The sequence below is a fragment of the Myotis davidii genome, unplaced genomic scaffold (genome assembly GCF_000327345.1).
Source record: "Myotis davidii unplaced genomic scaffold, ASM32734v1 scaffold395, whole genome shotgun sequence".
In the NCBI taxonomy this organism is placed as follows: domain Eukaryota; kingdom Metazoa; phylum Chordata; class Mammalia; order Chiroptera; family Vespertilionidae; genus Myotis; species Myotis davidii.
In genome coordinates, this window is record NW_006287904.1 from 87,353 (window position 1) to 99,780 (window position 12,428).

Here is a 12,428-nt window from a genome sequence, read left to right on the forward strand (position 1 = left end):
AAGGGTGATGCTCTATCCACTGATTCAAACCAATTAGGGCAATTAATTCCCTTTTAATGTGCACGAATTTGGTGCACTGGGCTACTAGTATATAAGATAGATGATAGACAAATAAATACCACACTCATGCACATACCTATATACATAAGAAGTCTATCATGTATAGAGCATATGTGGGAGACAATACAACAAATCATTTGCAGACAAATCAGGGACTTGCCAAAACTGAATATTATAGAAACAAGTATTTTGGAATAAGTGTAGCAAAGTAAGAACATGCTTGTAACATAGAATTAGCAAGAAATACTCTTTCATTTTTACCCCAAATCAGTACCGGCTACTTCTGTCAGCATAGGGAAGGAAATGAGTAATACAGGTCAGGTATCAGACAGCAGGAAGGTTAGGACTTCATCAAATTACAGCATGAGCTGAAAGGAATTCACATTCATTGTGAGGCTGCTGGTTTCCAACTTCAGGTCTCGGCGGCCCAGGTGCTCTAAAAGTATTTCCGCTAAATCCTATCATTGTGTCGCCTCATTCACTCATAGTTTCATTCAGCAAACCTGTGATGAAAGCCTGTTCTTGGGCCAGACTATGTAATACTTGGTATCAGTCCTTCGTGTGCTCGACTGTGACCCGGCAGTTGGTGCTGGGGGAGCTGGGCATGGAAATTGTGAAGTTTCAAAACTCCCTGTGGTATTGGACATGATTTCTACACGAGAGGATATTGTAGGACTACAGTGCCAGAAGTTGATATCCATCCTGCGCTTCCGAAATGCCTATGCATATCTCTGCGCTCGCGTCCACCACCGTCTATTAGTGCCTTTTACTTGTCTTTCTGCCCTTTGAGATTGTGACCACTTAGGCAGGTGCAAAGTCCAGGGTGGGGCAGCATATATTGTATATGGAAGAGATTAGAGTTTTGTTTTTTTAATGAATGAATATGCTAAAATATTTGAGTTTGATTAACATTCTTCAATATATATCATGTTTAATCATTAATATGAACATCTTTTTAATATGCAACTTACCCAGAAAAGCACAGAGGTAGTTTGTGGATTTTTAAAATGTGGTGTTTTTTTTTCTGTTTTGTTGTTTGTTTGTTTTTGTTCTCTCTCTCTCTCTCTCTCTCTCTCTCTCTCTCTCTCTCTCTCTCTCTCACACACACACACACACACACCCTCTACTGGGAATCGAGCCTGCAACCCAGCCTGGGTTTTTTTGAGTTTCTTTTTAATCTGAAGAATTTTTACTCCAGCAATTCTACTCATAAGTATTCTAAAAACATACTTGCTAATGTATACACATACATACAAGGGTGTTTACTGCAGCTTTTTTTTCATAACAGTAAGACATTTAAAATAAACTGGTACATTTATAGTTGCCTATAAAGTAGCCATTATAATATATATGAATTAGATCTATATATACTGACAAGAAAGATCTCCAAGACATACTGTTAAGTAAAAAAATGAACACAGAAAATGGATTCACATGCACATAAAAAGCAAGTCCCTAGATGGAAATTGTATCACATTTTAAATTATAGTTCTTAATTTTTAAAAATTTATTTATCTCATTGCTCTGTTTTTACTCTGAGGTTTTATAAGCCCACCTCCAATAAACTGCTTCTGTTGTCATTACTTATCTTCACCACCCATCTCCTCCCACTCTACCTTTATTCTTTATATTTTCTGAAATAAGATTTATAATCTGTCTGAGGTGAGGAATTTTAAAATTTAATATTTAAACCACCAGACCTGTAACTTACGATAATAAAGAATATGCAGTAACACCATCACCATAATCTATTATAAATAGTAGAAGAATTTTTTAATTGAATGATAAAAATGAAAAATGTTCAACTTCTCTAAAGGGCAGTAGAAATTCTGCTATTGATACGTATTCAAATCAATGTCAATATCAACGTGTAGAATATGATGTTAGAGAACATTCTTAGTGGTTCATAAAACTGAAGACACGTTAAGTTTCAATAGACAATCAAAATTTTAAAATTTACATTAATTTTGCTGAGCAAAATTATTTGCTATTGTTTTGTTTGTTTGCTTAAAACAGCAAGTCCTAGAAATCATTAGGCTATATCTTATCAATTTATGCATTGGATGTTTCACACTTAATACAAAGTTTAGAAGAGTAGAAGAACGCCACTAAGCAAGCAAACGGTAATTACGCCTTCATAATTACCGTGCAACTTTATTGCTATGCATTGTTATAATTATATTTTAAATACTCCCCACTTACATGATAGACCATAATGTCTGCTAGCACATTGCAATCTGTGGCTTTTAACTGCGACGCACTTCCACAAAGGCGTCTTTTTCATTTAGTCTCTATTTTAACTACTGTGAAAAGAGACTAACCAAAATTAATTGGCAACAATACCATAAGGAAATCGTACACAATATGATATTTCTGTGCTGCTGAAATCATCTCATTACTCAGAGGATTCCTGTTTGATATCTAAGAAGTATTCCTTCTTCCGTTAGGGAGGCAGTCATAATCAAATCCCTATTTCTCAAACTTCAGTGTTCTCACCAGTCACCTGGGGATGTGGCTCTAATGCAGGTTTTGATTCAGTAGATCTGGGATGGGCCCAAGACTCTGCATTCTAACAGGCTCCCGGTGATGTCGATACAGTGCTGCTGGTCCTGGGACTACCCTTTGAGTAGCATCACTTTAGAGCAGTGGTTCTCAACCTTCCTAATGCCGCAACCCTTTAATACAGTTCCTCATGTTGTGGTGACCCCCAACCATAAAATTATTTTCGTTGCTACTTCATAACTGTAATTTTGCTATTGTTATGAATCGTAAGGTAAATATCTGATATGCAGGATGTATTTTCATTGTTACAAATTGAACATAATTAAAACATAGTGATTAATCACAAAAACAATATGTAATTATATGTGTGTCTTCCGATGGTCTTAGGCGACCCCTGTGAAAGGGTCCTTCGATCCCCAAAGGGGTCGCGACCCACAGGTTGAGAACCGCTGCTTTAGAGTATTATGTATACCTATGTGTAGCATGCTGTTAACAATACCCGCACACACGCATGTATAAACTACACCCTGACCATCATTACTTTTCACCCTCAACCCTGGAAATTAATTGCTACTGTCAAAGAACTTAACATGAAAACAGTATTCAACGTGGGAAAGTCTGCCAAGTAAGCACTAAGCAGTTTCACTCTGAAGTCAAGTCAATGAAAGCTTCCCTAAGTATGTGACATTGAGCTACATTCTGAAGGTTGATTAGTAATTTAGTTTGCAGATGAAGGGTTTGTGTGGGGAGTGGCGGAGGGGGGGGGAGGGGAGGTAGGGTTGGGTAGGTGGATGGTGGAAGCTAGTGGGGAGGGAAGCTAGAAAAGGAAATTCCAGGCAGGAGGAAGGGCATTTAGAGGTGAGACACTTGGACTGGGAGGAGAATGATGAAAGATAAGATTAAGAGGACAAATTCTTATCTTCTAATCAAGGAGTTTGAATTTTGTCTTGCAATATATTTAGGAGTCACCTAATCACTAGGAGAGTATATGTATTTTAATTCACCTAATTTACTAATGTTATCTCTTCCACTCTTAATGAAATATACCTCTCCTCCCACCCCTCCCACCCCAAACTAAAAATCCAAATTACATCCCTGGAATTCAAGGATAATATTATGGATAGATCCATCTTTTTTTTAATGACACACTTAAAAATTTGTTTCTGGGTTTTATTCATTTAGTAACTCATTGTGGTCCTATCTTTCCCCCCATCATAATCATCTTCAAATGAGTAAAGTAACAGCAGTTGTTTCAATTTAGCAACATCGGGAAATATAAATAAATCATTATCAAAATCCATAGCTTATTAAAGAGTCTTCAAATATCTGGTGGCTAAGATTTGAGGCTTCTAAGACACTGTAAAAGACTATTCACGAAGACATCTCAGTTGAAAGTTCAGAAAGTCTCACTCCATTTAAGTTTCTCTTAGCAATAAGAAATAATTTTTTGAAAAGGGAATTGTGGAGCTGGGTGAAAAAGGTGGAAGGTTTAAGAAATACAAATTGGTAATTACAAAACAGTCACAGGGATGTAAAATACAGCCTAGGGAATATAGTCAATATTGTTGTAATAACTGTGTCTGGTGTCAGAAGGGCACTAGAATGACATAAATGTCTAATCACTGTGTTTAAACTAGTATAATATTGAATGTCAATTGTAATAGGAAAACCATTTAATTGAAAAAAAAATAATGGAAAACTTCAAGACAGGTTTCAAATCCAGAGTCTCATAGTCTATCTATATTTGATCCTTAGCAAATTAGAATATTGTCATTTGGTAATTTCGTGGCAAGGTTGCTTCTTCAAAATTTTGTGATGCCAGTGTGTAGAAGAAATCCAAAAGTTAACAATTTATTCAGTGCCCTTTGTTTTCCTGCGAACACTGCCCCCCTAATTCTGTAGCTTCCAAGGTTGCACCAAAAGAGGCTTTTAAATATGTATGTATGTGTGTGCACATGTGTGTACATATGTACACATGTGTGCATACATAAACAGATATATAAATTCCCTTTATATAAATGTAAGCTTTATATATTTGTTACATATTTAATAACATACATTTAATACATACATATAAACTAAAGACTTGGGAAAACTCTTGCTTTTTAGATCTGTACATATAGGTATACTAGAGGCCCAAAGCACGAATTCGTGCACCGGTTGGGTCCTTCGGCCTAGCCTGCGGTGATAGGACAGAAACTGGCTCTCCAACATCCTCCAAGGGGTCCCAGATTGCGAGAGGGCGGTCCTTAGGTGATGCACCCCGTAATCGGGCTCCCTCCTCTCTGGTTCCAGGTGTATCACCTGAGAGCCACAGCAGGGCTGGGATGAGCAGGAGTGGTGCGGTGCCTGGCCTAGGCTCAGGCTCCTCCCCAGCACACTACTACATCCCTCAGGGTATGTTGGACTGCTGGTTTTGGCCCAAAGGATCCCAGATTGCGAAAGGGCGCAGGCCAGGCTGAGGGACCCCACCAGTGCACGAATCCATGCACCAGGCCTCTAGTATATAGATAATTGTTTTTTGGAGGACAAACTAAAGGTAGAGATGATCTCTTTTAACAGAGAAAAATTTCCTAGAACTTGGTTCTAGCACAGTTATTATCAAACATTTTAATATGGAATTTGCGGGGGGAAAAACTCAATGAAACCCATTGCTCTGTGGGTGGCCTGGTACTTTTTCTAGTAGTAAAATACAGCTTTGCCGAAACTGGTTTGGGTCAGTGGATAGAGCGTCGGCCTGCGGACTGAAGGGTCCCAGGTTCGATTCCGGTCAAGGGCATGTACCTTGGTTGCAGGCACATCCCCAGTGGGGAGTGTGCAGGAGGCAGCTGATCGATGTTTCTCTCTCATCGATGTTTCTAACTCTCTATCCCTCTACCTTCTTCTCTGTAAAAAATCAATAAAATATATATTTTTTTAAAAAAATACAGCTTTGATGGATTCAAACATCAACAGACCTTTTGCCATTGAGTCACACAAAAATAATAGTAATAATAATTTAAAAAGGAAAACGAAAAAGGAACATTCATTAGGCAACTGCATTTAAACACACATACTAGTAACAGCAACATATGACCTGCCTCATGGGGGGGAGGGGGGCGCGGCGGGCAGATAATAATGGAAGCCAGACTTTGGTGCTGACTCAGGGGAGGGATCTGGCTGCAGTGGGCAGATGGTCCAGTGACAAGCTTAGTCAGCAAGAACCATTTGGGAAACACAGATCCTCTCCGTGAGCAAATCTTTTTGTCATTCCTGGAGAATAGTCACATTCTGTGGCCAAACCACCTTGGAATTAGAGTGGAACCGGGCTGATGAAAATTAAGCCCAGTTGATTAAACACTCTGAACTCTGACTCTGACAAGTGATCAGCTTTCACAGCTGAAAACTGGCAGTGGCTAACAGAGATGCTAAGAGATGATGATAGTTACAGCCAACATGGATTTAGTGTTTGTTTTATGTATGGTGCATTGTTTTAAGCCCTTTCCATGCATTAATTCATTTAATTCTCACAACAGCTCTTTGAGGTAAATAACAATATCATCCCCATTTTATACATGAGGAAAATGAGTCACAGAAATGTTTTTTTTTAGTTTTTTTTAAATTTTATTATTTATTACAAAGATGCCAATTGTCTTTTAACTAGTAAGTCAGGAAACTAGGCCTCCAACCCAGGAAGCAGACAAGAAACATGAACAAGACTATGGAAACACGAACAACCAGAAGAGAAGCCATTGTCATAGTCTATAAGAATCTGTTTTAGGAGACACAAATTACAATGAGTCTTGCTTCAGACAGTAGAAAGTATGACTCATGAAAGCCATTATCCAAAGAAGCATAAAGGGTAGAATCTTCAATTCTATATCAGCAGGAGATTTAAGGTTTTTATAGATTTGGTGATCTAGAAATTTGTGTTACTGCCAGTGATAAACTCACACGTTAGCAGGGCCATACCATTTGAATGGATGGATGAATGTGAGGAATATATATGTACTTTTGAAATCTCATAGGAAATTTTTTTATGCATAGAGTTTGAGGTCCGGTGATTGCATTTATCCTTTTGGGTTTCATCTGGAGAAAAAGTTTAGATAAATTCCATAATAATATTTTGCTTCAGCTAGATTAGTAAATGCAAGCAACCTAACTGGGAGTGAAAATGGGGAGGAATGGCTTTTGGCATTATCTATTAAGATAATAATGCTACATATCAATTTCTAAATCTTAGTGCATGAAACAATGAAGATTTATTAAAGATTTCTGGGATGGTCTTGACTGAACTTACCTGGACTTATACATTTTTCTGTGGTCAACTGCGCATTATCTATGTACCCCTGCTGATCTTAGACAAGCTCACTCAAATGTCTGGGTGGGTGTTTGCCATTGGATGATCTAGTTTGGCCTTGGCTGGAATGGTAGGGATGACTCATCTCTATTTGTAGCTCATCTTCCAGCAGGTCTGGCTGGGCATATTCAAGTAGCTATGCAGAGAAACAAGCTATGCAAAGCAAGCCCGGATGCTTAAAAATATTTTGTATCATTTGCTAATATCTCATTGGTCAAAACAGCTTATCTGAGGTCAGACCAAGGGTCAGGTTGAGAGAACTCAACAATACTAAATGACAAAAGAAAAGGATATTGGGAGGAGTAAAGAATTAGAACCATTAGTACAATTAATTTTTAGCAGAACACATTTTTCCCCCCAGAGTGTGGGGCGAGGAGGAAAGGGTTCATTTTGGTTTTCAGACTGTAAACTTACAAATTGATATTCGGTTTGTGCTCAGACAAATAAACTAAGAAAAAACCCTCCCAGGCATGTTAGTGCATTGATCAGGTTTGTTAGGCCAATATGGCTTTTTAAAAATTCATTCATTTTAAAACATGTTTGTAGTAATAACAAGCAGCAATTTTCACAGCCAAGTAAGGATGTGGAGGTGGCGCCAATTCGCAAAGAATAATTTTTTGCCCGGTTACGTTTTCAAAAGATTATCATTTTGCAGAGTAATTGCAGAAGAGGGGTTCGTCAGACGTTAGTTTGGGTCACTTTTTCTTAGGAACTAAGTGTACAGAGTCACTGAGGACCCTATTTCTCCCCACTCTGCGCCCCCCACCATCCATGGTTCGTTTGTTAGGGCCATAGCCTTTGGCTATATTTTATCATGTGGGTTCACTTAATATTCAAATCGTTAGTCCCCCTGGGATTCTGACTAGATTTTACTGGGAGATTGGAGTGAAAGGGGTTGGACGAACAACGAATTTCCAGTCTTTATGAAATTGTAGGGGATAATGAGGAAAAAATAGCTAATTTGGTTGCAATTAACAAAATAGCCCCCTTTGTAGAAAGAAGCTCCTAAGTACCTGTTTCCAAAATAGAATTTGACAGTTTCTACAGTGAAAACAGAGTTAATTTGAGGGAGACATATTTATCCAAACACGAATACTGGTTATGAATGTTTCTAACGTAACTGGAAGGGGTCGACACTGGCCTCTTTACTTCTAAGGCAAGTTCACATTCTGCTTCAGCTGATTATTTTTTCAACAATATTTGTCATATGCTTTTATGGTCTGCCAGTACTTTTTTGAAGCCCAGTTAGATCAGCAGCCAACAGAGCTGAGACTAAAAGGGGGCCAAACATCTCTCCAGAAGCAAGACTACTTCAAAAGATATGCATTACAAAGCCCTACTGTGACTCAAATAATCACTTATTTTTAAGGGGGATTTGCTAATGTAGGATTGGTTTCTTATCTTCCCAGCCCCTAGTGAGCCTTTACTGTGCAAATTCGCTGATGGAGGACAAAAGAAGAGACAGAATCAAAGCAAATACACCCAGAATGGAAGGCCTTGGCCCAGGGAAGGAGAGGTGAGTCCCAACTGGCTTGTGCTCAGAAACTTGGCAGCAGACATCCCTCAGAAGAGGGACAACACAGACTTTTGGGGTCTTGAAGAAATCAGGTCCCATGGAAAAGCAAATGGCTTCTCAGGGGGCAAACGATCAGGCCTATGTTAATGTGTTCAGGATAAAATTGCTTAAGAAAGAGATAGGACTTCAACATTGACCTCAGTTCTGCACCACAGTAAGTCTTCTGTCTTTAACTAAACTTGAACCCCATAGGCACCCACAGAGAGACTTATTCACAAGAAGTGATGTGTATAATAGCTAAAAAATGACGGTATGATTACTTAAGAAAATATTGGTGAAATCAACAGTGAGAGTTGAGTGTGTTTTGAAACAAGCAAACAAACATTGTGATTGAGGTGTCCTACCTCTACCTGCACACGTATTTATGCATATGCCCAGATGTTCATAAATGTGTTGATATGTGTTATGTATGTTTACATATCAATATAAAATATAACAGTTTCTGTTGGTCAAGGAGAAAGAAAAGTCGATACGCACAGGGTTTTGTTTTTCACAACAAGGAGGAAAGCATGTAACTATTAATTATCCATTTACTCTCGTAACACAAAATGGTAGAAACGCAAGCCTATGGATCCAATTCCACTTGGAATGATTTCTTGTGGTTATTTTTTTCTTGTAAGAAAACAAAGAAAAGGTGTCTGGGCTTCTAAGAGGTCTTTTTATTCTTTGTGAAAGGAATGAAGTTGTTTGAATGACTTGAATAAATGCCATTTTGTACCAAGGCCATAATTTCAACAGAAGAGCTTTATTTAGCATTTCTATTCAAAGCACCTACTTCACCCATTTATCATTTAAGAGGCATCCTATTTGATGCAGCATTTTACACTCTTAGCACTGAGAGGACATTTGTAAGGAAAGAAAAGGGGGGACTTTTTCTCAGCCAATCCTTTAGCCATTTTTCAGTTTCTAAGGCTCAGTTTTGAGCATTTTCATGCAGATCTCAAAACCCCTCTTAAAGAGTATACTTATATCCAAGTACTGTATAATCTATAACTCATTACCTGAAGACACGAAAAAGAGAATCACCACGGAGTGCCTAAAGCTATTTTTAAAAGGGCAAGAGTCCCAATATTCTCAATTTTAGAAAAGCTGAATGACCCATGTGTTTTTAGCATGCAGTTTAATGGCCAGTGGGTAGCACCACTGCCCCCAGAAGACAGCTGATTTCTGATAGCGCTCATTCCCACGTTGGTCCTATACCAAACGTCCAGTCTAGAAAGATTCACTTGATCTTATAAAATTTGGCCGGGTCAAATGCCTGCTGAGTAGAAAGATTTCTGGATCCAAACTGTAACCCAAAAGCCTCATGGCTGAATTAGATAACTTGGCACTAATGACTGAAAGTTCCATTCTTGTCTTCTCAAGAAGCTATAATATTACATTTGCAGTGCAGAATTGGGATGCCAATTGCAGCAACACGCCTCGCCTGAGTCTACATTTCATAGAAACCAAACCAGTAAACATAAAAGAAATGCAGAACTGGAGCTGCTACCCCGGTACTATGCACCGAATCTGGGCTTCTGGTTTCGAGTATGATACAAAAGAGCATGTGTGCTCTTGGCCTGGAAACATTGTGGTGTTCAGTTTAGGATCCAGAGTCCCTTATTCTTCAAATGTAGGTTTTAAAAGTATATTCCTAATCTCTGTTTTCAAAAGTCACTTTTTCTGTTGAATTATGAAAATCAAGGGACCTTAATAAATTTATCTGTGACCAATACAAATATATTCCAAGGCTGTAGACACGTTCAGAGGAAAGAAATCAGAAAAAGAAATGGCATGCACTGAAAATGTGCCTATCAAATATATTGATTTTGAGGTGAGCATGTTGATTTTTACAATTCTATTGTGGTCTTAGAAGTTATCCAACACACCAAGAATGTTGGATAACTTTGTGTGTCCATCACAAAATATTTTGTACCTGCTAGAGTAAAGTGTATGAGGATGATTGATAAAGTATGGCATAATATACATTAATCCCAGATAAGCAGTATTTAATTTTATAATCCAGTAAATTCTAATTATTGTATTTATTGTTTCTAAGGCACACATTTTTGTTGTTTTTCAACATTTTAACACTTCTGAAATTGGTTTCCCTCATATCATCAATGTCATCATTACAAGATAATTTGTGTTCGCTCCTGTTAGTCACCTGGGTGTATTACCTACATTCTCTGTTTAAGGTCTATGACCACACTGATTGCATGAGCAGAAGCTTTAATCAAAGCAAGAGCAGAGGGTCAGATTCTTAGGGGAAATTATTTTTTGTCCCCTTCCTTTATCCAGTGCTAAGATTGAGACCTGCAACTCCCTCGAAGTTCTTTCTGATGGGTGGTGGTGTTTTTCATTTACCTGGTAGCCCTTTGGCATCCCAGCTTCATAAGGAGGCCATTTTGGATGTTTGTTTTGCTTGTTTATTTGTTCTGTTATACAGTTGACCTTGAACAACAGGCATTTGAACTTCACAAGTTCACTTACACGTGTGTGTGTTTTATAATATGTTTTTATTGATTCTTAGAAAGAAGAAGGAATAGGGATAGAGAGATTGATGAAAGAGAAGCATCATTGATCAGCTGCCTCCTGCATGCCTCTTACTGGGGATTGAGCCTGCAACCTGGGCATGTACTCTGAATAGGGAATCGAACCTGTGACCTCTTTGTTCATTGGTCATTGCTCAACCACTGAGCCACACCGGCCTGGCTGCACATATTTTTTTCAGTAAGTATAGAGTTGGCCCTTCATGGCCCCTGGTTTCCCATCCACAGTTTCAAACAACTGCAGATGAGAAGCAGTTAGCAATCTGCAGTTGGGAATCCGCAGATGCCGAGGGCCAACTATATGCATCGTTCTACCCCATTTTATATCAGGGACTTGAGCTTCTGTGTATTTTGGGGTCTGGTTTGGGAAGGATCTGAACCAGTCCCCCATAGATACTTAGTTAAATTTGGGGGTATTAAAAGTTACATGTGAATTTTCAACTGCATGGGGTTGGCATTCAATCTCTGTGTTGTTCCAGGGTAAACTGTATACAATAATGGTAGACCTTTCAATCATCGTTACCTTAGATACAGTGAAGGATTATTTAAATTCTGTGGCTTTAGAATTTGAGACAATAGCACAAATTGAGGCTGTTTACTTTCCTCCTTTTGAAAATCAGGTAAAAATGTTAGTGTGAAAAGCATTTCTGATGAAATGCTGAAAATACAAAACCATTGGATTGCAAGCATCTTAGGAGTATCTTAAACATGACAGTTTATAGGCTAATTAAAATTTTAATTTGTTATATAAACCTATTTTCTTCTGGGTGGCATTTTGATAATAGTTCCTTTAGCATAGTTTAGTGAAATGCATTTTTTTACCCCCAAAACTCCAATATTGAAAACTTTATACACATAACTTAGTGAGGTTTTGAAATATAAACATATGCTGGTACACATTTTTGCATAAGGAAAACAAAGGGATATTTTAAAGTTATTGTTAGCTTTCAAGTGACAAATGAAACTCTGAGCAGAATGATTAGAGGTTGGGGTTATTTGGCCTTTCTTTCCCGGTGCTCCACAGATCTGACTGCTTCATTTCTTAACGCAGCAGTTCTCAAATTCTTGGTCTCAAATAAGTTTTTATACTCTTAAAAGTTATTATTTATTACTTCATTCAAAAGAAATAATAAACCCATCTCGTTATCAAAAATAGTCTATTTTGTTGAAAGTACTATATTTTTCAAAGCAGAGACAATTATTTTTGAGAATAATGACACCGCTTTACATTTTTGCAAATCATTTAATGTCTGACTTAGTAAAAGATGACCAGATTTGCATATCTGCTTCAGCATATACGTTGCAATATCCTATTTGGTGTAAGCATATGAAGTCTAGCTTATGTAGACATGTCCTTGAGAAAGGCAGGAACTATGGCTGTCCCCAATGGATCTCAAGAACCCTGGGGTGTCACCAG

The 12,428-nt window shown here is 38.1% G+C and overlaps 1 protein-coding gene across 1 annotated transcript in view; it reads left to right on the top strand.

Annotated features, from left to right (window-relative positions):
* Positions 1 to 12,428, top strand: part of RBMS3 (RNA binding motif, single stranded interacting protein 3) — a gene marked incomplete at its 5' end in the record, with an annotated part of 205,768 nt that overhangs the window by 70,174 nt on the left and 123,166 nt on the right. The window contains one exon of the mRNA XM_006759645.1: positions 8,311 to 8,417. Within this exon, the coding sequence (XP_006759708.1) occupies positions 8,311 to 8,417 (107 nt within the window). The remainder of the gene's footprint in view (positions 1 to 8,310; positions 8,418 to 12,428) is intronic.